This window comes from Adiantum capillus-veneris, chromosome 26 (genome assembly GCF_014529385.1).
Source record: "Adiantum capillus-veneris isolate H3 chromosome 26, ASM1452938v2, whole genome shotgun sequence".
Classification (NCBI taxonomy): domain Eukaryota; kingdom Viridiplantae; phylum Streptophyta; class Polypodiopsida; order Polypodiales; family Pteridaceae; genus Adiantum; species Adiantum capillus-veneris.
The window spans coordinates 33714325-33738668 of NC_140956.1; the positions used below are offsets into that span (position 1 = coordinate 33714325).

The 24344-nt window shown below is 43.3% G+C and overlaps 1 protein-coding gene across 1 annotated transcript; it reads right to left on the reverse strand.

Moving 5' to 3' along the window:
- Window positions 1-17463: 17463 nt before the first annotated feature.
- Window positions 17464-19374, reverse strand: LOC147423231 (uncharacterized). The gene has a single exon (XM_086501644.1). It carries the CDS (start codon window positions 19290-19292, stop codon window positions 17967-17969), a length of 1326 nt encoding a protein of 441 aa, XP_086357770.1. The 5' UTR covers window positions 19293-19374; the 3' UTR covers window positions 17464-17966.
- Window positions 19375-24344: the final 4970 nt, after the last annotated feature.

The window sequence follows — 24344 nt, forward strand, 5'->3', positions numbered from 1 at the left end:
TTCATGGGTTTTAGTTTGAAGGATTGTCAATATCGGCCTCTTCACCATTTTCGTCTTCATGTCGAGAGCTTCATCGTGTGTCGTCGTCTTTTTCATGATCTTCATGTCGTTTGCTTTCATTGGTCTGGTTTGGCGAGGATGCAATTTTCATGGCTAATGGCATAAACTACTTATGCATTTTATTTACAATGCTTGTGATGCGAGTGCTTATGACGATGGGTGGTCTTACTAGGAAGGACTCTTGCAGACAGTGTCTAGAACCCATGGTCATGCTTTGATTGAATGCAAAAGCGAATGCAAATGTTTTGTACAAAATGTGGAAACAGAATTGTGAGTGCATGGTGTGAAATACCACAATGCTTTTGTCGGAAGTATTCCTCCTTATTGATGAAACCTTAAAGTAGCTTGGTGCCAATCTCTACTATTGTGGGAAGGTTCCTCTAGATTAATTTATGAGCTCGAGGTGGTTAAGTGATGCAGCCCGTGGGAATGAGGCCTTGAAAAGAAAAAAACTTTAAATATCAAATAGACAGTCGGTCGTCGGTTGCAACAAGATGTCGAGCTCGCATGTAGGGAGTACAGGACATGGTAGCATGCACCATGATGACTGGTAGTGTGGGGTAGCGGGTGCCGTTGAAAAACTATAGAATCGATGGACGTTGTCACCGGCAACAAGCAAAAGTCAAGCAGGTCCAACAATATGATGCAAATGAAATCCGTTAATTGCGATGCTTCAAGCCTTTAAATGATGGCAAGGTTGCTGATTATGTGATGGACACAAATATCGCAATCAGTTGCGAATACGCCCACCAACAATTGGCTCAACACTTGTGTGTGATGAGTAGCACAAATCCACAAAAGAGCTGCTAAGAGCTAGTTCACATGAGAGGTTGGTTGGCAACTTGTTGCCAACCAACAACTTGATTTTGTGAGTTCTCATGGAACATGGAAGGTATCTAAAAACGTGAGAGAGTGGGAGAAATTTCTTTTTTAAGGAAAATGAATGGAAAAAGTAAGTGAGAGAATAGAGAGAGAAGTGGAAAAAAAGTTTGTCTTTTCCTCCATTCAATGAAAAACACTTTTTTCTCTTTGTCTTCACTTGTGGTTGCCATCTTGCTCCACCCCTTAGGCATGGAGCTGTTTGGGAACTTGTTGGCAACTTGTTGCCAACTATTTAGTGGAAACACTCCATGTGAAACCAAAAAATTGGCAACATATTGCCAACATTTTGAAAATCAAACCCTCATGAGAACTGGCTCTAATTGTGACAGGAGATCATGTGATGAGGCAGGCTACATAGTGGCTGCGAGAATGGTGGGGTCAAGGCAGGCTCGAAATTAGAATTGTGTGGTGTAGTCAGACCCAAAGGTTGAAGTCGAGATGAAACAGGTCGTTACAGGTGGTGTCCGGGCTTGAATCAGGCAACAACTTGATGACGGGCGGAGAGTCGAGTTGCTGTGATGGGGACTCTAGTGAGGACATGACAGCCAAGCAACGACGCAAAGCGAGGGAAACCTCATGGGGTTTGTAATGCAGCGTGCAGTGGAGACAATGAGATAGCGTGGACAACAGGGTGAGTAGTCAATGATAAGGCTCCAAGTGGCACAAACAATTGAGAACAATGGTGAGCATTGAGCAAGCAAGAAAGTGGTGAGACAAGCACGTGGGCAAGATACGCCAGTAGCCGACAAAGTTAAAAATCAGTCACTGATGAGGTGGGCAAGCTGTTGCTTTAAATGTGGTCAAGGTTTTTCTTTGTCCTTAAGGGTACACATGCCTTAGGCAAAAGGGGCATTGTTAGCTGCACACACACTCAAAATCCACACATACACGCACACACAATTAAAGATAGAAATAAATCAAAGAGCACTAAGCTGTTTCAAAATCAATGATTATGCAATCAAAGCTGAAAATCAAAGGATTTTGAACACACAATTGAAGACCCAAATAATATGTAGTGTGGCACCTAGAGGCTCTACAAAAAGATCTCAAGAAGTACTCTTCAACCCAAATAATATGTAGTGTGGCACCTAGAGGCTCAACAAAAAGATCTCAAGAAGTACTTCACACACGTACAATTTGCACAATGCAATGCAAACTATGGGGAAAGCTATGGTGGTGTGAAATTGGCTAAAAAATTGAACACAATGAGGAGAAACCTAATAAAAAATTGCACACACAGAAAATAATGGAACGTCGGTATGTACTGATGATTAAATAGAGAGATGATTAATGGAGAGCATCACCTCGGCTCTAATACCAACTGATGATTAAAGAGAGAGATGATTAATGGAGAGCATCACCTCGGCTCTAATACCAATTGATGAGGAGTGGATCGTACTCTCCAAGCTTCAATGGTGAGCTAGCGAGCTATGGAGGGTGTAGCCTCAAGCTCACCATGGCGTTAGAGTTAGAGTAATGAATACAAGTCCAAGTCTAGCAAGTGCAGATACAGACAAAAGATTCTTCTTGATCCCAGGTACATAAAGTGCATCAACAAGTGTGAAGGAACTTCCGTTTGCAGCGGTAAGCACAATCTTTCCAACTCCCTGAACCGGATAAGAGGCATTGTTGGCACAAGTGACTGAATTCCCATGAGGGACAGACTCGAGAGAGGTGAACAATTCACGATGTGAGTTCACAGAAGACTCAACAATGGCTGCATTTGTAGTGGAACCATCATTTGCAGTGGAACCACCATCTTTCTTCTTAGCCTCTTTGGCCTTCAACTTAGGACACTGCTTGATCAAGTGATCATTAGCTTTACAATAATGGCAACGCATCTACTTTTTTCCCTTATCACAAGAATTGCCAGACAAAGTGCTGCCAGCAGAAGCATTGGGAATAAAAGTTCTGCCACTCGCAACAGAACCATAAGAAGTGGATGCATTGCTGTTACCACCCTTTCTTTGAGAAGCAATAAAAGCCTGGTCAACTGCACGTTGTCTAGTCCTATTTTTTCTAGAAAGTGACTCTTGCAACAACAATGTGCATAATGCATCAAACTTGACAACTTCAGGATTTCCTTGGATCATAAGTCTCCCAGTACTAGCAAAAGTTTGGTAAGAATCTGGTAAGGCATCAAGAACAGTCTGCCCAAGGGTACTGTTTGAAATGACTTCACCTGCAAAAATAAGTTTCTCATTGATATCCTTGACATTAGCAAGGAAAGTGCCCATATCATCTTCCTCCTGCATAATCTTTGACTCTAGCTCTTTATGCAGCAAAGCAATTTTAGCCTCATTGCGACTTGCATAAAGACCAGCCAAAATATCCCACACTTGTTTGACAGATTTTGCTAAACGAATGTGAGGAACAATGGTGCAGTTCATTGACAATGCAATCAATGCATGAGCCTGCGCATCCTTTACATCCTAACGAGCTTGTTCTACCGTAGGCAAAAAAACTCTAATAGCAACAATCCTTGCAGCAAGACCTGCAACATCCTCAACAGTGCCTACATCCTCAGTACCAGGACGTACATCAATGCCCTGCACATTATTACAGATGCCCTTTGACACAAGAACATGTTGCATCATATAAGCCCACATAGGGTAATTGTCCCCATCCAACCTGTCCTTAGCAGCAAACATCTTGAACACATCTGTGTTGTTGTTAGCCATGGTAAATGCTGCACCTGATGTGAAAATTGCCCGAAAAGAGGAGAAACGAAGCGGGAACAACACGTGCTATATAGCACAAACGATGGAAGATTGTAAGGCACATGTTATGCAAAAAATGACATTGACAGAAATTCTACACAAAATGACAAAATAGCTTGTGCAGTACTACCTGTAGTGGAAACGGAGGCCAAAATGAGTCCGAATCAGAAATCTGAGCAGATTAAGCTCTACGAGCTTACCCAAAATTTTTGTCAACGTGCGAACGCTTGCCAAAGCTCACAGAAAGTGGAGAAAGTGAGCACGCGTGTGTTGGAGCTGCTGACGACTAAGCCCGGGAGGACGCAACTTGCTCTGATACCAATTGTTGGAATTAGGGTTGCAAGGAAACGCACACAGCTTCGAGAAGATGAAGGAAGCTCAAGGCACACAATGGAGAGTGTATTACTTAGTGTGCAATGGAAAGATAGATAGCCCTACAATGATGGACGTATTTACAATGCACGGGGGAAAAAACCTCCTAAAGAGGGAGAAAATGCCTCGACGGTCCTAGTGTGTTCACACACATCACTACCACATGTATATGGTAACACTTTTCATATGTATAGTTTATTTTCTATCGTCAAAAAGGTAAACAATGTTTTCATGCAATTACGTTTGCCACCTTCATGGACAATGCATAATGTTTTCCATGTTTCTTGGCTTAAATTGTTTAAGGGTGAACCTCCAAGGAACGTTCCACACGATGAGAAACTAGAGATAATTGATGAAGTTGAAGTTAGGGAGCGTTCCTTTTGCATCGAATCAAGCAGGGAACAAAGAAGCAACCCAGGAGACAACATTGTGAGAAGGAAGCTTCTCTACGATACATTGCACCCGGGGAAGAGAACCAGACTTGGAATTCATATCCATGAGCATTACCTAGCACTACGTGATGCTCCAATAACCCCTAAGTCAAAATCTCGTAATGAGTTTACTTTCCCTTGCCAATGACTGTGTCACATGCATATGGCTCTGTGTGCCACATGGACATGCTTCATTGACTTCTAGAGTGATTTTTTCCCTTCTTCCCAGATAGGAGTGTCTAGTATCCTAGGAGGATTAGCACTGGTAATTTTGTGAGCATGTTCGTAGGACCTGCATGTGTCCGGACGAGTCCATTAGATTAGGTTTTCCAGTTTTGGAACTCTCTCGCACATATGATTTGTATACTCGTTTTGACATATTACACTACGTTGGGCATCTGGCATGGCGTGCATGTAGTTCTAGGTTAGAGGAATCCAACAAGCCATTCCCCACGTCGATCAAATTACCGAATGACAGATGTGCGATAGTTTTCACCCAAACTAACACCCCCTAGCCTAACTTTTTATTATATCATTTTTATGATTTATTTATTGGATGTGGTGGATGGATTTCCCTACCTAAGCCTAAATTAATACATAAGCTTAATTTCAACCCTATTAAGGGAGCAGTAGGTCCCTCACTTGGAGCAAGTTGCAGAAGAAGACAGCGCTATAGTGAAGAGCAGAGCTAATGTTTTGCTACATTCAGCCCTAGCGTTTTCAACCATCGGCATCGTTTGTGGATTTCCTTGCTGTATCAGCCTAATGCCATCAAATTTGCAGTTTTCAACCCTAGAGTTTTCAGTTTGCAGCCTTCCTTGGTCGGATCGGCATGAATCTGCTATCCGATAGTTTGGAAATACATTGAGCCTCCCCTCAACCATTCCCTCGCCAGCATCAAGTGATCCATTGTTGTCCATCATCGGTCTCATCGAAATCTGCATTTTCATCCCTTCATTCCCAATTCAGCCCTAGATCCAACCCTTGGTGGCCATCCGCAATCCCACATTGAGAGGGATCCAAAAGTGCATCAAATCAGCCATGAAGGTGCCTCGTCTTGAGAAGTTACTGTGGCAATAGTCATCATTCGCGTCAGGAGAGTCTGTATTTGAGGTATTACATGTGTATACATTCCATTTACGTAATCAAAAGCAAATACCACATCAACAACGGTGTGGGGGGACCTTGAGAGGGTTGGTTGGGACCCTATCAGGTGTTGTTCTTTCTCTATCTTTCTCTCTCTATTGCATTCTCTCATTCCCTCTCTCCAAGGAAAGGTAAAAGGAACCATCATTCAAGCTAAAGGCAATCACCAACACAAAGAAAAGAACTAAAGGATTTGTGGAACTGTAAAACTAGATCTTCACCTTTTCAATTCCATTGCACCTGACAGATCCCAAACAAAGCAAAAGCTTTAAGGATACACACATAGGCCACTTCATTTGGAAGGATGCCATCTTGCTACATCTATTCAAAACAATCAAGAGCTCGTTGGCCATGCACTTTCGAAACCATATTTTTATAAGGCTAGCGGGAATTGAGCTTATTTTAACTTTTGTTGAAATAATTGTTTTCAGAGTAGTCTTAATCGATGTGTCACGTTAAATATTGTATCATTCTTGCCTAGAGAACCCTTTATTCATTGAGCGATGGCCTCTCCACTTGGGACCACCGGATCACTATAACTGTCTTTCATGAAGAATTAAGAAAAGTAAACTCTCCATGATATCTCTGAGGGTTTATTGCATCCCTTGGAAGCTGGGCTCTATAGTTCCATATGTATTGTTTATGTGTTTTATGAATGGTGATATGTTAAAACAAAGCTTTTGCCAATGACTCTCCTCTTTAAACATGGCCTACGACTTTAATTAATGGAATTAACCCTTTTGTAACTTTGACAGCAAAGAAAAAGAAAGATAGAGAAAGCAAACAAGCCAACGCAGGAAAAGAAAGCTTGCAAACAAAAAAAGAAAGCAAAATCAAAGCAAAGCAACCTTATGAAGAAAATTGACCTATCAAGCGTAGTTGTCTAAATGTTACTTGGGGTTTGCAGACTACCTACGTAGTTGTTTACTAACCTAGCTTAACCGGAAATCCAACCTAAGTGGTGCATGCATTGCGGCAAAGGCAAAAGTGAGAGCATTCCAAGACACTTGGCTAAGACATTTGTGCTTGGTGAAGAGCGACACACTTGGCATACATGTCCACAAGAGCACCGCCCAGGACAACATGATGCTCCAACCAGCCCTGAGTCAAAATTTCATCATAGATTTGCTTCCCTTGTCAACAGCTTTGATCACCGCACGAGCTTAAAGGACGCACGCATTGGTTACTTCATCTGAAATTCCATGAAGTGGCATAACGAGAAGGAAGCATCTCTAGGACATTGTGCGTATGGAGAAGAGCACCACACTTGGCATACATATCCACAAGAGCACCACCTAGCACAATGTCATGCTCCATCAACCACTATCTCAAAATCTCATCAAGGATTCGTTTTCCCTTGTTGATGGCTCGAATGTCAACACAAGCTTTGAGGATGCACACATAGGTCACTTCATTAGGAGGATGCCATCATGCTGCATCTATTCAAACAGTAAGTGCTTGTTGGCCTTGCCCGTTTTGGGCGTATCCTACAACCAACACATTCCAAAAGACGATGCTTCGAGTAGGGAGCTTCTTTAGAATACTCTGCGCTTGGTGAAGGTCTCCACGCTTGGCATACATATCCACAAGAGCATCACATCATGTCCCAACAAACCCCGTCTCAAAATCTCTTCATGAATTTGCTTTCCCTTTTCAATGGCTCTTTGCAGCACAAGATTTGGGGATGCAATCATAAGTCAATTTAGCTGGAAGGATGCCTCCACCCTCATGTGTTTGATATAGTAATACGATGCTCCAACATTCCTTGTCTCTAAATATCATCATGCATTTGCTTTCTCTTGCTAATTGTTCCACTCACAGTAGAGTCTTTGAGGACACACAAAAAAGTCAACAGTAGGAGAAAGGCCCTCACACAACATTTGTTCAAAACAACATAGAGCATTTTCATCTCTTCCCAGTAAGGTATAACCAGCTATCAATGTATTCCATGGGATAATGCGGCCTATGTTATGCATGTCAAGTAATTCTTGTAATTTCTGGACCTCCCCACACTTTGTATACATAGTAACCAACTTCTCAACCAACCCTCTTCTCCGATTCTCATTATGTATCTTGATGCTTCTACACATATCTTTATTCCAAACTCCTGGCATGCCCATCGTTGTGTGTAGCCCAAAACTCTACAGCTCATGCATCGATCCAGCCATGAACCAATTCATTGCAAAAGGACGTGTGTATTTTTGTTTGGAGACGCACAACATTGGTCCATTTATTACCTGTCGATTGCAATTACTTGAGTGTTTACACACTTGGCGGTGCAATTTTAAGTGGAGGCCACATGTGACTTGTAAAAGATTTTAGTAGACTAGAAGGGTGGTACCCATTTTTTTTCACGCGAATCTGAGGAGATGCCTATTTTGTAAGTGGATGGGAAAGCGTGAAGGAATTGCACGTGGTAGGTGGTAGTTGCATAGACACAAGAGAATTGGAGGCCCAAGGGCACGTGTGGCAAGGTCAGGACGCAATAGCAAATGAAAGGTAGGTGTTGGGTAGGAAAAGGAAAAATTTTCGCACAAGGGCAAGGGGCGTACTCGAGAGACGTGGTAGGCATGCAAGGGTGCACAAGCTTTGCAAGGGCTAGGGAGGGACCAAGCATTTTGGATGTCGACTTTGTTTTTCACTTGCAATGCTACACAATTGAGATGGGAGTTGAGACAGTGACGGCTCTTAGCCTAGTTGGTTAGCTTAACACACGTAGCTACAATGTTTGATGTGCATAGGATTGGGTCCTGCCATCAAAATTTTAATGAGAGCATCCTATAGGGAGATATGTGGACCTGCAGGATCTTTGAAGATGTGGCAGTGTGACAGAGCCTATGAACTCCTGGCTGGTGTTTATTCTTTAAACCTGCAAAATCTGACACAGCCTGCAACTCGCACTGCAAGCTGGACGCTCGTCGTGGGGACAAAAGTCAGGAAGGATCATCGTGGCGTTGGAGTGTAGATGCTATCCACAACCCCTTGTTTTTCTAAGATTGCAAGCAAAGCATCATGCATTGTACAAGCCCGTGTTGCTGGTCTAGGCTGATGACTTTCATGCGATCGGTGTAAGAGTTCGAGACCCGACTTGATGCCTTTTATTATTAGTGTTGGATAGCTTCACATGGAACGTCAACCTCGTAGGCCAGAAGAAGAATCTCTAGGGGAATCTGCAGGCAAAATAAACATGAAGACCTGCCAATATAAGAGTATAAAAGAATAAACATGAAGACCTGTTAGTATAAAAGAATAAAAGAAAATCAATACTTCAGTGGATAAGAGACTATAATAAGATCCCATAGGATCGATCAATTTTCTTTTTGGGAGTTCAAAAATGAGGTGACACACGTGCAGCATCACAAGTTGCCAATATAACTACCTTTAGGTTAGCCAAAAATGTCAATCTGTTGATAGAACTCTTCAATAAATATAGCTCATCCTTCATAACCATAAGTTCTAGAGAAGGTAGTCAAAATAACAATTTTACACCTAAAGGACTACCCATGTTTAGAAAAACAAAAACCGAAACAAAAGTATCCATTTCATGGTCCTATGTTAATACCTTATTTAAAGAGAAAATTCAATTCCATGCTACCCAATATCCTAACCAAGTGGCAATATCTTCAAATGAAAAGATGAGAGGCCTCTACATATAGTGCTAGAGACACTACATTTTGCAGCAACCATGTTTTGAAAAGTTTGGTATAATTAGCCATGTCATCAATCTATCAATCATAAGCAATTCCAAACTGTAAATTCTTTTCATAGTCTCAGTAAATATCTATGTTGTGAAAATAGCTCATCTTTCTCAGTAGCAAAAGTAGACCCATCAACCCTATAATAGCTTAGGTTTTTTATTATAGCAGTTAAAATAAGTAGGTAATCAAATTTTTCGTCAAACAAGGTTTATAATGCCATGAAGAAGGAGGTCCAACACAAATGGCATGATTTTTGTTTTGGTTATAGAAAACACTCAATTGGGGGCTCCATTAGGGTACGAGCGATAGCGAGCGGTCGGTTGGAAAAGCTATTAGCTTGTTATAGTATACTAGAGATTCACCACCTAATCATAACTTTCATCCTATCAAACTTTTTGTAAGAAGGAGTTTAATGATGAAAACAAAGGCCTAGATAAAACAATCACAAGGATAGTTGAATTAGAAGCTCCCACGTCGTGAAAAACTAGCCAATCAGACAGATACTACGGCTATGTGGAGAAACCCTCTCCAAGGCCGAATGATTACTTATCTTATCACTAGTCAACCTAAAAAGGCATGTGAGACCAAAGAACATTATTCCTAAGAGTAAGAGGTTTAATGATTAAAGTCACCAGGGGCCAACTGCATGGTGGCCGCAAACTCTGCCCAACACTTTTATGAACAGTTAAGAAAAACCTTCATTCACATCATGTCTTAAAAGTCTTCAATAGTATCCAAATTAACCGAAGACACGTCTTTACGAAAATATTGCAGGAAGCGAGTTCATAGGGCTGGCCATATCAACCTAGGTTCTCCTATACCTTCGCTTTTTCGTGCATCAATAGAGGATTTTTCGGCATCTTGCTATCTTCATGTGGCATATGCAATGACAACACATACATCTCGAAATCGGACATCCACTCCTCCGGATCCTCCTCGCTGATGGAAATTGACATGTATCTTTGTACTGCCATTATTTCTTCGTAAAAAAACTGTCTTCTTTATTAAACTGACGAGCAATCAGATGCTCCTTAATGGGGTCACCAAAAGATGAAAAGGGGGAAAAGGAAAATACACCCAAAAACATACACAAGCCTCTCTATAGCCCAGGTGGAATCACATCGCCCCAATCTTCTCGAAAGAATACACCAAGCAATAAAACTTCAATGCAAACGCTCGTCTGTACACACCCAAGCCCACAATCACATAGAAAAGCACAACTTAGTGCATCTCAATCATCATAGTCGCTTCCCGATTCTCAACCACACACATAATACCTCTCTCTTGCTCTCTCTCTCTCTCTCTCTCTCTCTCTCTCTCTCTCTCTCTCTCTTTGCACACACACCAATTTGTTTGGGGGGATTCACACACAACCACACACACCGATACCTTTTCAAAAGAGAAGCAATGAGGGAGACAACACTAGGGACGCTACAATCAAACCTCTGTTCTTTCCCAAGTGATTGGCTATAGTGGAGCATACACAAAAAACCTCTCTCAGAGCTTTGTCTCCTTCTCTATCCTACTCGTAGCTTGTAAAAACTCAAATATCTTTCAAACAATGCCAAATTAGCTTACGCATGTGAGAATAAAAAGCATCCAGAACGGCGTTTTCCTTCGATCTAGAAGCCATTAAAAAAAAAAAGAATTTTGATTTTGTGTGTGTGCAGAATAGGACTTTCCATACCTCCTCATGCAAGAAAGTTAAGCCACACACCTTCTTTGTTTTTTTACAACTAGCCATATGGCCTTCACTTTCCAACTTGCCTTGCATGTCCTACATTTCTGATGAAGAACCTTCTTTAAAGCATCGAATCGCTACCTTGGTCCAGATACAATGCTTTTTCTTCTCTACTTAATTGACCACCTAAAACTCCTTGAGCAATCTTTTGATCAGGTGTGAGTTGAGGTTTATCAGATTTTCCTTTACCCTTATCCTTAGATTTATCGCTCTATGATTGAGATTGAGATGGAGAATTAGATTGAGAAGAAAAACTGAAAGAGTTCTTTTTATGGTTACCATTCCATTCTTGTCCTTAGACAAGAATGTAATGAGAGGAAGAGCTACCATTACTTGAGGCCGTTTTGAGCTTACCATTCCATTCTTGTCCTTAGACAAGTTATGAGAGGAAGAGCTACCATTACCTGAGGCCGTCTTGAGCTTACCTATGTTGTGCTTCATCTCTTGGAGTTGAGGCAACTGTATAGCGTCTTGCAATGTCTTTGGATCACTGGCTTTCACATCAAACTTGATCGAGTAGTCCAATCCAAAGAGAAAAGTCTCTAACCTTCCCTCATCTTTTTTTTTGTTGTAATTGTCCGCCTAACTGAGACACACAATTAGCATACGACATCACAAGTTTACCTTGTTGAGACAAAGTCCAAAAAACCTCTTTCAATCGCTTCAGGTACTGTGGAGCTAAGAAACGAGTCTTTAAATCCTCCTCGAACTCCTCCCAACTAAGCTGAAGAGGGGGAATGAGGAGAGACTCGGAATGGGCGGTCTTGTGGACTTCCTCCTTCTTCTCCATCCACTCATCCTTCCAAGTGATAGTATCACCCTTGAGATGCATGGAAGCCAAGAGAACTTTGTTTTTTATCAAACTTTTTAACAACCTCAAAATAGGATTAAATTGATGCAACCAAGAATAAATGACAATAGCATTCACCATTTGGCATACTTACTGAATGTGATCTTCTTGGGAATTGATTCATAGGTCGTCCATGTAGAATTCATTGCCTTTGCGATGAGCTTGGCAAGATTCTCATAATTGGGCTCCAAAAAAAAGAAGAGGTATCGGATCGCACCGCCAAGGTGGTGATAAGATCACGCATGGTTGCCCTTTCTTGCCTATGCGCCTCGACTTCAGCCTCATCCTTCCGTCGACGAGCCTCGGCGTCTGCCTCACGCTCCTATCTACGAGTCTCGAATTCGACCGCCAATCAACGTTCCTCTCTCTCCGTCGCTTTCGCATGCTCGACACGTTGTGCTTCCTCTTGTCACATCATCATCTCCATCATCATCTACATCATAGAATCCATGGGATTTGGTGGCGAAGAGGGAGGGGTAGGGGGAGGGCTCATGGGAGGATCCGTAGGTGCAACTTGCTCGCCTTCTTGATTGGTGGCCTCCATACCGCTACGAGTCTTGACCATGCAAGGATTTCTCCTCTTGATTCAATGAAGGTCGCAGACTAATCTTCGGGAGACTCTCTACCCCTCGTCCGTGCACCCCGCATGCGACACTTGGTATACGATTGGTTGGTATTTTTCGACGCTCAAGGCGCACGATTGTGCACGCAATGGTAGGCCTGCAATTCCAAGAGAGGGAGGAGTGGAGTGTATGCCGAAGGGCTACCAACACAACCAAAAACACAAGAGAGGAAAAAAACTTTTTGGGGATTAGTGCAAAATATTCAAAGCTCTGATACCAATGTCAGGTGTAGCGAAATTGAAAAGGTGAAGATCTAGTTTTACACTCCCACAAATCCTTTACTTCTTTTTCTTGCATTAGTGATTTCCTTTAGCTTGAACGATGGTTCCTTTTAGCTTCCTCTGTAGAGAGGCAATGAGAGAATGCAATAGACAAGAGAGAGGAGGAGAGTGACACCAGATGGGATTCCAATCAACCCTCTCAAGGGATTCTCCCCACATCATTGCCGACGTGGTATTTCCTTTTGATTGCGTAAATGAAATGTACACATATGCAATACCTCGACTCCAATGATGACCGTTGCCATGGTAACTCCTCAAGACGAGGCTCCTCCGGGGCTAATTTGATGCACCTTTGGATCCTTCTCGATGTAAAATTATGAATGGTCACCAAGGGTTAGATCTGGGGTTGAATTGCGCTCCCGATGTGAGAAGGCCGCTGATGGACAACAATGGAGCACTCAAGTCCGGCGAGAGAATGGTAGAGGGGAGGCTTGATGGGTTGCCGAAGTACCGGACCGCAATGGAGATGGCTAGCAATTGCCGATTCGCGTCGAGATCCGACGAGGAGAGGGCTGCAAACTGAAAAGACTAGGACTAAAAACTGCAAATTTGATGGCCTAAGCTGATTCGGCGAGGAAAGCCAAAAACGGTACTGCTGGCTGAAAACGCTAGGGCTAACTCTAACAAAACGATGGCTTTGCTCTCCACTAGTGCTGCCTTCTTCTGCAACTTGCTCCAAGTGAGGAATCTAATGCTCCGTTTAGAGGGTTGAATTTGGGTTTATGAGTCTATTTAGGCTTAGGTGGGACAATCCATCCACCACACCCAATAAATAAATCATAAGAATGATTTATTGAGAAGTTAGGCTAAGGGGTGTCAGTTTGGGTGAAACTGTTACACATCTGTCCACCCGAGAATTCGATCAACATGAGGAATGGCTCGTTGGACTCCTTTAACCTAGGGTTACGTGCATGCCATGCCAAATGCTCACTGTAATAACATATGTCAAAAGAGTGTACAAACCATTTATGCAAGAGGGTTCCAAAATTGGAAAACCTAATGTAATGGACTAATATGGACACATGCAAGTGCTGCAAGCAGGCTGAAGGCTCAGCCGATACTAATCCTCCTAGGATGATACTAATCCTCCTAGGATACTAGACACTCTGGAACCATGTGCATGTGAGTAAACCATTTTGGCAAGGGAAAGCAAACTCATGACGAGATTTCGACTCGGGGGCTATTGGAGCATCACGTCACGTAGTGCTGGGTAATGCGATTGTGTATTTCCATGTATGGTGCTCTTCCCCAGGCGCAGTGTATCCTAGAGAAGCTTCCTTCTCGCAACGTTGTCTCCTGGGATGCTTTAAATCAGGATACTCTCGAAACAGGCAAGGCCTACAAGTTCTTGACTGTTTCGAACAGATGCAAGGCGATGGCATTCTTCCTAATGAATTGACAGTTATTTGCCTGCTGAATTGGTGTAGTCATCTAGGTCTGGTCGATAATGGCCAAGGCCATGGACGGTTTGAAGTCCAATGTTGAGGCTTTCAACTGTATGGTGGACCTCCTCGGGCGTGCTGGGCACCTCGTGAAGGCAGTTGAAGTTATACAGGGAATGCCCTTTTCTCCTAATTCGTCCATCTGGCATTGCCTCTTGGGTGCTTGCAAGAAGTGGTAGATGTCAAGGTGGAGATTTGGGCGTTTAAACAGGCAGTGGAGCTAGATAAATGTGATGGGACATCTGTGTCGTAATGGTGAATATATACACAGCAGCTGGTAGAGAAGGCCAAAGACACTGAAGCTTTGAGAATAAAGAGTAAAGTTGCCAGGGTGTGGTTCACGGATGGATCCATGTAATAGGGTGCATGAGTTTTGTGTCGGTGATACAGAACACGCACAGAGCAGAGAGATCGACTTGAAGCTAGAGGTTTCCACACACAAAATGCTGCAGGAATGGTACGTCCCAAATTTGAGTCAAGTGTCATGAGACATGCATAATGCTTCAAAGGCACAATTACTTCGTCGTCACTGAGAAGGTGTCAATACACCTCAAGGAGGCAGTATACCATCAGGAAGATGTACGCACACATGCTGCGACATCATTTATATTGAAGATAGGAAAACAGAAGATCATTATGGACGCGAACTTTCATTACTGTTTCAAAGGTGGAAGATGCTCATGGAATGGCTTGCAGCAGCAGCAGCTTTTGATCAGATAGTGTTGTCACCCCTGAAATGATAGTTTTGATACTTTCATTATTCACAAGTCATTCCTGAAAAGGTAACTTCTGGCAACAATATATGCAATGTTCAAATTGTGGGTTTCATAATTACCACACACAGATAACATCTATGAGTATGGTCGAGTGCCCCGTTGTGCAGCCGTGCTGCCCTGTTCAAGTACAAAACTGCAGACAAAGCAAGCTGAAGCAAAGAATGGGAAAGTTATTACAACTGCGCCATGGTGGGAGAAACTGAAAAACGCATGGGAAAAACCTCTTCTAACGGGATTAAAGGGGGCCTTGGCCACCTAAGGAGAGAGGATTGCCTCTCAAAGATTGGCACTCTGTAGTGCAAGTACTCTGCATCTGTGCTCCAAAATTCCCAAGAGGAATATAAGGGCACCACGGTATGTTCTATACAATGTTGATTCTAGATGGATTATTTTTCACGTGCAGACCGAGGTAGTTGGCACAAGTTGCACTATGCAAGCATATCTGGCTTTGGTTACTACTATGTTGCATATTGCTACTGACAGTATGACTATGGGCTTGTATGATGGTTGTTGCTTTGCCAAGCATCGGCCACTGACTTTGTATTGGGATATGGGGGTGTGGTGTTGGCCAGAAATGAATGATCTTTCTTAGAGTACTTTGCTTCTTGGCCTATATATTCTACTCAAATTGTAGAGTTAAGTGGACAGACCCCTACCCTCTTGGTTGGATCCAGGTCTCTCTCATGCTTTTATAACTAGATATTGGTACTTACAGATTTCCTATTTCATGTGGATGGTAGCCCATGCAAATTTCCCAATTGAGGCTTGGGAGGGTGAGCAGAGTTGTGGCCGATGCATGGAGTTTTCTCATCGACCGATGGATTTTGGATTTTATGTGATAGCTCATGCAAGTTTCCTAGTCGGGACTTGGCCGGCAACATCCAACTTGACCCCCTATCAGATTGATAAGGTTATACGTTATTGTTTCCACCTGCTCGAACGGACCCATACGGGCATATGGATTGGTGAGGGATCTGCACTTACTCTATTGATTAGAATTTCACTGTCGTTTGTCACTTGAACACAATCTACTAGTTGCTTCAACTCCCAGGTTCCCTTGGAGGGTGCGATCACCTTGGACATGCTACCAGACACTATTCATGCTTTTACCCTCAATCCTCCAGGAATTGTCCTTGCAATGTGTATTCTGGATGAAAGGGAATGCTAGATATATGAATGTTCTTCGTGGAAAGCCTTCCGCATCAGTGGATACACTGAGTCACATATGGTGAGAGATTGTAAACGAGTGGGACACATTTGTGGGCTCTTCAAGGGGGATGGAGGAGAACTGTCGGTGCTTTTCACAAGTGGTCTCGCACCACAATAATTTTCACCATAGCACAAGGTTTGATCGCATTGCAGTAAACTTCACTTGCATTGCTCATCTTGCATCACCCCTATAGGCCACGATGATCTCGTAGTCTTCGTACATATTTATCAATTTCTGTAGGGTTCCAGGAGGACAAGCTTGCTTGAGCATCCCGAATGCTAAATTGAATCAAAATTTAATGAAAACATGACCGTCACAAATGCCAAAATGTTGTGCTATTGACATGAGTGCAGGATAATAAAGTGGAGAAGAGCAACATCCATTTGTAACCTTTAAAGAATCTTCCTTGTTAAGCTTGAGAAGTTCAACAAGCCTGACTTCTAGAGAGAACAGTGCGATAAATATACAGATAAATAGAGGCAGCTTGAATCATCTCCAGACTTACGCTGCCTCTTCGTATCATACATTCGTACACACATTTATCTGCCCAAGGGAAGTCCTAGTTTTGACTCAAATAGCGCACCACACTTCATTTTCTGCATGGAGTCTCACCGTATTAGAACTCGGGACACTCAAATTTGTCTTAAGTTGGTGGCTATTGGGGTTGTAACTCAGAAGTAGTGTGTAACTATGACGCTTGGCTAGACTGGAGTTTCTTTTAACACCTTAGGGTTTAGAAATCTCAGTGTCCAGACCAAGTTGTGGAAACTTTGCAGTTAAGCGTGCACAGTAGGAACATTACTGGGCTTCAAGGAAGCTGCTGCCCCCATGCCACTTCAGTGCAATATGAAGAACATGAGACAGAGTTGCACAAGGCATCCAATGTTCTATGGACACTAGAGTATGCAAATGCACCAATCCGTTTTGATGCAAGAATGCCAGCATGAACATATGTTTAGAACAACACCCCTGTAAGTCTACTCAGAGAATACCTTGTACATCTATTAGATTGAATGCACATTCCCTAGATCATGGTGGGCAACAATTATCTTTCCACAACTCACATTTGACAGGCAAGCTGCATAAAAAGATGGAATTACGCTAAAAACGCAATGACCTTCTACAAAGTACACAGGCGTATTAACAATAAATTACCGAAATATTAAAAACTGTCTTATGCTGTTAGACATGCAATGAATGAATACACAATTCTTAGCTACGTGTACCAATGTGTACTAATTGGTGTATTTAGTTTATTGTCAATGTGCTCCAAAAAGGATAGATTGGAGGAATATCAGTCTGGCCAGTTCATGACCGGCTTGAATGCTTCAAATCCTCCCATCCAGGATTAGATAAACGCATTGAGCCAGAAAGACCATAGTTTTCAAGCGACACAGGTTTGCAAGCAATAAAGTAACACCACCAATTTGCCAACTACTAAGATGCCGCAAATTTTTGTCGTACGAGAAATCCTGCTCCTCATTTCTGCTTCATTCAGGTCAGCTGCAGCTGTTGACATCTTCGATGACCTTTCTCAAAATTGCAAAACTCTCAGGGCATTCCGAAGGAACACTTAGATGTGGCTGTACACCAACTTCATAATGGAAAGAATATTGACTGCGCTTACTGCAAGAGCTTTGCCAAAGTTCGGCCCTCCCTCTAAACATTCAGAACATAGGCATCTTGATGCAGCTCTTGGCAACTTTTGCCCCTCTCCATTAAGTGTGATATGCCCTACTTGTTACTTTCATGACCATTCATCCGACCTTGCACCGAATTCCACATACACCGGATGCTCAATAGAGACTGGGCTGCAGGTCCGGAAGGGAAAGCATGCGACCCTCCTTTCCTTTGCTCGTCATACAGCGATCTTCTGGCTTGCAATTTAATAGCGTTCTGGACTAAGTCAGCGTCATGCTCAACCTGTGAAGTCATGTCATTCACAATACCACCATATACTGCATTATCAAGTTGAATGGGAGCCAAGTCCACAGACGCAAATGCGGTTAGATGATCTTCCAAATCTTGTTCTTCTGCCACACGGCAGACATCCATAGGCTGATGAAATATACCTTCAGACTGCATCCAACTGGCCCATTGATGCAGTGGCATTCCTGCCTCTTGCTCTGCTTCATCTCTACCATCACTATCAAGAAGCTTCAATATCTCATCGGCATCAAAATATTCCAAATCCTGTAGCCCTGTTTCCATCCCAAATTGAACAGCAAGTTCGTGCTCAGATGGCAAGGCTGGCAAGCTCAAGCCAAAGTCTAAGGATGCTAATTCCTGCTGTCGACTACATTCCCAATCGTTCCCACTCAAAACTGCCGTCAAAGGAACGTCGTCTTCCTCCTTAACTGCCTGTAATGGAATCTGTAAAGGGATGTTTGTCGGTTTTTGCAATTCCGGTTCCTCTTCGAAAGACTTGGTGTATTCTGTTTCATATTCAGACTTGATTCTTGCATTTGAAAATCCTGAGTCTTCCTCCCTTGCGCCAGCGGCGACAAACGATGCAGTGTTGCCACCACTTGAAGAAGCCGCTTCAGATGACTGAGATTTGGCAGATTCAAACTTCAAAGGAGAAGATGAAGCCAACATGGGCAGAGAATGGCTATCCTCAACGTCAGGAAGATTAAGGCGCGCACACGACCCATACAGAATCCGTGCTGCTTGATCGTACGCAAGTGCCGCTTCTCTAGCTGTGGAGAATGTGCCAAGCCATAGACGTTCTCCTCGGTTAGGCTCCCTTATCTCTGCAACCCACTTGCCCCAAACCCTTTGGCGGACACCTCTGTGGTTGCTATTTGCATTCTCAGGACCTCCTTTGCCCTTCATGCAGCCCTTCTTGGAGCCCTTTGCGGGCGTTCGCCAAGCTTTCTTAGCCGCTCCTCTGGCTTCTTCTTCCTCTTTACCTTGCTGGTTCTGGCAAGCCCACCATGCGAGAACCTCTGCAACAGACTCGCAGCCATGGGGCCGCGGTTTGGAAGCCCGTCGCCGTCTCTGCACAATGAACTTCTCTGGCACAATCATCTTGGGTGAAGGAGATAGAGCAGCCGACATGCAGAAAACCGGGGCGGGCGAAGAGAGAATGTTTTGACATCAGAAGTTCAGAACCCTGAAAATGAGTGGCGGCTTATATACGCGTTCAATAAGAAAGGGCGAGGCGTGAGGGAGAGGGTGACGTCTTTGGGAGAACGCGCTGGTGTGCCCTTGCGATTGGATTGCCAGCGTTGATGCTGCTTCTCACGAACCTTCCAACCATCCAAAAAATCCTATCCTCACTAGCGCCACGTGACAAATGCACTCACAAATCTTTTACACACTAGCTCGCGCGCCCCGCCTACTGGCGGGCCTCGCTCACTCTTACCACCTCACTCTGTATGTGTGTGTGTGTGTGTGTGTGTGTGCATCTTTATACATCTCTCCATGACACACACGATCGACACTTTTTGTCTTTGGCCCCTTTAGACTACTCCTTTGCGCGCGCGCACACACACACAGAGGGTTACAATGTATTGAAAGATCTATTTGATACCATGTCTGTGTGTGTTCTCCCTCTCCCTCTGTGTGTGTGTGTGTGTGTGTGTGTGTGTGTGTCTCTCTCTCTCTCTCTCTCTCTCTCTCTCTCTCTCTGCTTAGTTCATGCCTACCAGTTTAGGATGTCATAGTACTTTTATCTTATCATTTTATCATTTTGTCATTTCATTTTGTTACTCTGACTTTGTATCAAATTCGACACATTGTAACCCTCTGGTCTCATAGGTCATTTTGGCCTTTTGAAGACATTAACATAACATTTCATTTCATTTTATTTTTCTCTTGGTTAAGCACAGGAGCTATGGAGATCTAGACGGCTATGTAGCTATAGGGCTACATAGCAGAGAGTACAACAGAGGATTTGAGCCATACTCTCTCGATATCTAGAGTGCAAATGAGGATGGATTCTAGTAATAGTAGTAGTATTTTTGTTCTAGTCTTTTAGCACCCAGACATGGTATCAGATTCATAGTTTTGTAGCAGTTTGGACTCATAGTTGATTTTGGCCTTTTGAAGACGTTAATATAACATCTCATTTCATTTTCATCTCTCTGTCTCTCTATGTGTCTTTGTACATGTGTGTGTTTTATTTCAATGTGTGTAAAGCCTTATGGACAATTTTGTGTCCTTCAACGTTAAAACTCTCTACTGCTCGGGTGTGTGTGTGTGTGTGTGCGCTAATGAAAAGACAAAAAATGTATAACCTTTATGGGTTTTTTTTCTCAGTGGCCGTACATGGTTATAACCTTTGTGGACTCCCAAGTGTGGTAGACTTGTTATGCCATTTCCCTCTAGAATAACATGTCTTGGGTTCAAGTCCTCGTCTGCTAGATCTTTAGGGTCTCTTGAGATAGTTTCCTACATCGTTAAAACTCTCTTCTTCTCGGGTGTGTGTGTGTGTGGGTGAGTGTGTCCCCTAATAAAAAGAGAAAAATGGTATAACCTTTCTCTCTCCCAAGTGTTGTAGTTTGGTTATTCCATTCCCCTCTTGAATAACAGGTCTTGAGTTCAATTCCTTGTCGGCTAAATCTTTAAGGTATGTTGGGATAGTTTCCTATGATGTTAAAACTCTCTTCTTCTCAAGTGTTTGTGCGCGCTAATGAAAAGAGTAAAATGGTATAACCCTCTCGAGTTCAACCCGTCGTCATCTCTCTCTCTCTCTCTCTCTCTTTGTTTGTGTGTGTAGTATGTGTACGTGTATGTGTGTAAGTACCCTACAATTGAGTTCATTTTCATCTCTCTGTCTTTCGATGTGTCTTTGTGTGTGCGTGCATGTTTTATTTCTATGTGTGTCAAGCCTTATGGACAATTTTGTGTCCTACGACATTATAACTCTCTGCTGTTAGATTTTCAAGATATCTTGGGATAGTTTCCTACATCGTTAAAACTCTCTTCTTCTCGGGTGTGTGTGTGTGGGTGAGTGTGTGTCCCCTAATAAAAAGAGAAAAATGGTATAACCTTTCTCTCTCCCAAGTGTTGTAGTTTGGTTATTCCATTCCCCTCTTGAATAACAGGTCTTGAGTTCAATTCCTCGTCGGCTAAATCTTTAAGGTATGTTGGGATAGTTTCCTATGACGTTAAAACTCTCTTATTCTCAAGTGTTTGTGAGCGCTAATGAAAAGAGTAAAATGGTATAACCCTCTCGAGTTCAACCCGTCGTCCTCTCTCTCTCTCTCTCTCTCTCTCTCTTTCTATTTGTGTGTGTGTAGTATGTGTACGTGTATGTGTGTAAGTACCCTACAATTGAGTTCATTTTCATTTCTCTGTCTTTCTATGTGTCTTTTTGTGTGCGTGCATGTTTTATTTCTATGTGTGTCAAGCCTTATGGACAATTTTGTATCTTACGACATTAAAACTCTCTGCTGCTAGATCTTTAAGATATCTTGGGATAGTTTCCTACATCGTTAAAACTCTCTTCTTCTCGGGTGTGTGTGTGTGGGTGTGTGTGTGTGCCCTCTCGAGTTCAACTCCTCGTCGGCTAGATCTTTCGATAGTTTCCTACGACGTTAAAACTCTCTTCTTCTTCTTCGTCTCTCTCTCTCTCTCTGTGTGTGTGTGTGTGTGGAACCATGTGTGTGTGAACATTACACGACGCAATCTTTTGGTCCCATAAACATTTCAATTGACTTTCATCTCTCTCTCTCTCTCTCTCTCTCTCATCTCATAGGTCACTTTGGCCTTTTGAAGACATTAGTATAACATTTCATTTCTCTCTCTCTCTCTCTCCCTCCTTGTGTAAATAAACAAATCAAGTAATTAACTGAATTAAAAAGGTACAAGGTTGACCTAAATGGTTGAGCTGCTGCAAACACACCTCCACTCCACCCGCCTTGCTTGCACACTTGCTGTCTACAATAAGAATATGGAACACAAAATAAGAATATGCAATAAGAATAACAATATTTTGTCAATTCAATTTTCATTTGCATTTCACTTTTGAAGCTCTGCATGCTAGGGAGAGAGAGAGAGAGAGAGAGAGAGAGAGATAAGAAGAAGAAGAAGGGCACCGCTGCAGAGAAGGCAGAGCTCGTTATCCATGCTCAAGGGCTGGACGGAGGTGATTCAGAGTAGAGGTCGCCATGCTGAAGGTGGAGCTACTGCATCACAAGAGGTCGTCATGCTGCCATGCGCAAGCGCTACTGCATTACAAGAGGTCGCTATCCTGCCATGCGCATGGTCTCTCACACCATGCACGGTGGACGGTGATGATCGACCACGAACAGGGACGTGGCCACACCTTCGATGACACACACACACACACACAGAGAGAGAGAGAGAGAGAGAGAGAGAGAGAGAGAGAGATCCTGTGTGTGGCCACACCCACTCAGCTTGCAGCTGCAATAAATCCTAGATTCCTGCACATTATGGAGTGCACTTCTATGTTTCCCATGCCAATGTCACCCTCTCTGAGCTTGGTGACGTGTCGAACCCGCAGCCGCCCTTGGATCTTCTGTACCCTAGCAAGCCCATCCAACACCTCGGGCATCCCTTCCCTCGCTTTGTCATGGCATTTCTGGTAGCCTGCTCTCCTGCTTCCATATTTTTTTCTTAAGCTTTTGTCGTGTGGAAAACAGAATGAGAGATGCAGATACATCGCTGCAAAGCGACTGACTACGGTAATTATGCTCCACATATAGGTAACTACCTTTGTATGTGGTGGCTTTACTCTCGGACATACTTGTAGCCACACCTTCGATGTCACGCAGAAGAGAGAGAGAGAGAGAGAGAGAGAGAGAGAGAGAGAGAGAGAGAACGTCGCTTGAAGGCCCTCAGCATGCAGAGCGCGCGCACACACACACAAACCTGCAGTTTCTTCTGCTTCTTCTTCTTCTTCTTCTTCTCTCTCTCTCTCTCTCTCTCTCTCTCTCTCGTACTTCACAGAATGCAGGGCCGGAACCCTTATTCTTCTTCTTCTTCTTCTCTCTCTCTCTCTCTCTCTCTCTCTGTCTCTCTCTCTCTCTCTCTCTCCTCTCTCTCGTGGAATATGGCTCTATGAGCTTGCAACTTGGAAGACGGCTTCAAAGCCAGCCAGAGCCTCCAGCATCTACTTGAAGCTTGACGCAGAGCCGCCATAAGCGTCTTAGGTAATCATTCGAATTCGAATGCGCTGAAAAGTATATTGTCTCTAGCCTTCAACTCGCAGAATCCAACACGTGGCAAAGGAACCCTTCCGCCATATTATGTTAGTAGATTACAACGATTATTGGGGTCCTGAAAGGTTCCAAGTAAGCGTCGTCCATTGAGGCACGGCCATGCATGCACAATCTTAGTGCGGTTGAATGTTGGGGTAAGCTCGACTTGTGACCTATAAGTGGTTGCTAACTAGAACGCTTGCATAAATTGCATGGTCCTTAACACAATAAGGTTTTCAGGTTTGGAGGGCTCGACAAGTTTGTGGAAACCTTGCAATTGAGCGTGCGTGTGACAAGAACAATACTAAGATGGGTGACCATCCGAGAAGTTTTCCCCCCATGCCACTTCACCTAGCACAACTTTAGTTTACTCAAAGCTGTGACTATCCAGATCGTCTCATGATGCAACCTCAACTATGGACTTGCAATCAATCGCCCCATGCCATTTGGAGGTATGGCTCATCCACTGCTACGACAACTCCCAATTACTACCGCACAACTATGGAACACAATCGCTAAATGCAGAACAAGCTTGGGGCTTGAATTTATCCTTGCCCATCATAGCGTAGAAATATATGGACAAGCAGATATGTGTCTATGATCATACCTCTGTTCTATCCTAGCTCAGTAACTTTCATTGACAACTTCCTCTACTATAGCATGTATCACTAGTACATAGAGTTGCCAAAACAAAGTGCCTAGCCTCCATCACTCGCTCTTCCGACAAACCTAAGGCAAGATGAAGGGAAGCTCCTTCCACTCAATTTTGAAGGTAAGAGGGCTCCTCCATAGGCTCGCTAGTGGCACCTTTGACATGCCCTCCATGAAGGTGATTGTCATCCCATAATCCTCTTTGCACAACTGCAAAATCTATGGAGGGCTACTCTAGCTTCTTCGCTAGGAGGTGCTTCAACCACTCCCTAGAATTTCATATTGCCTTTCA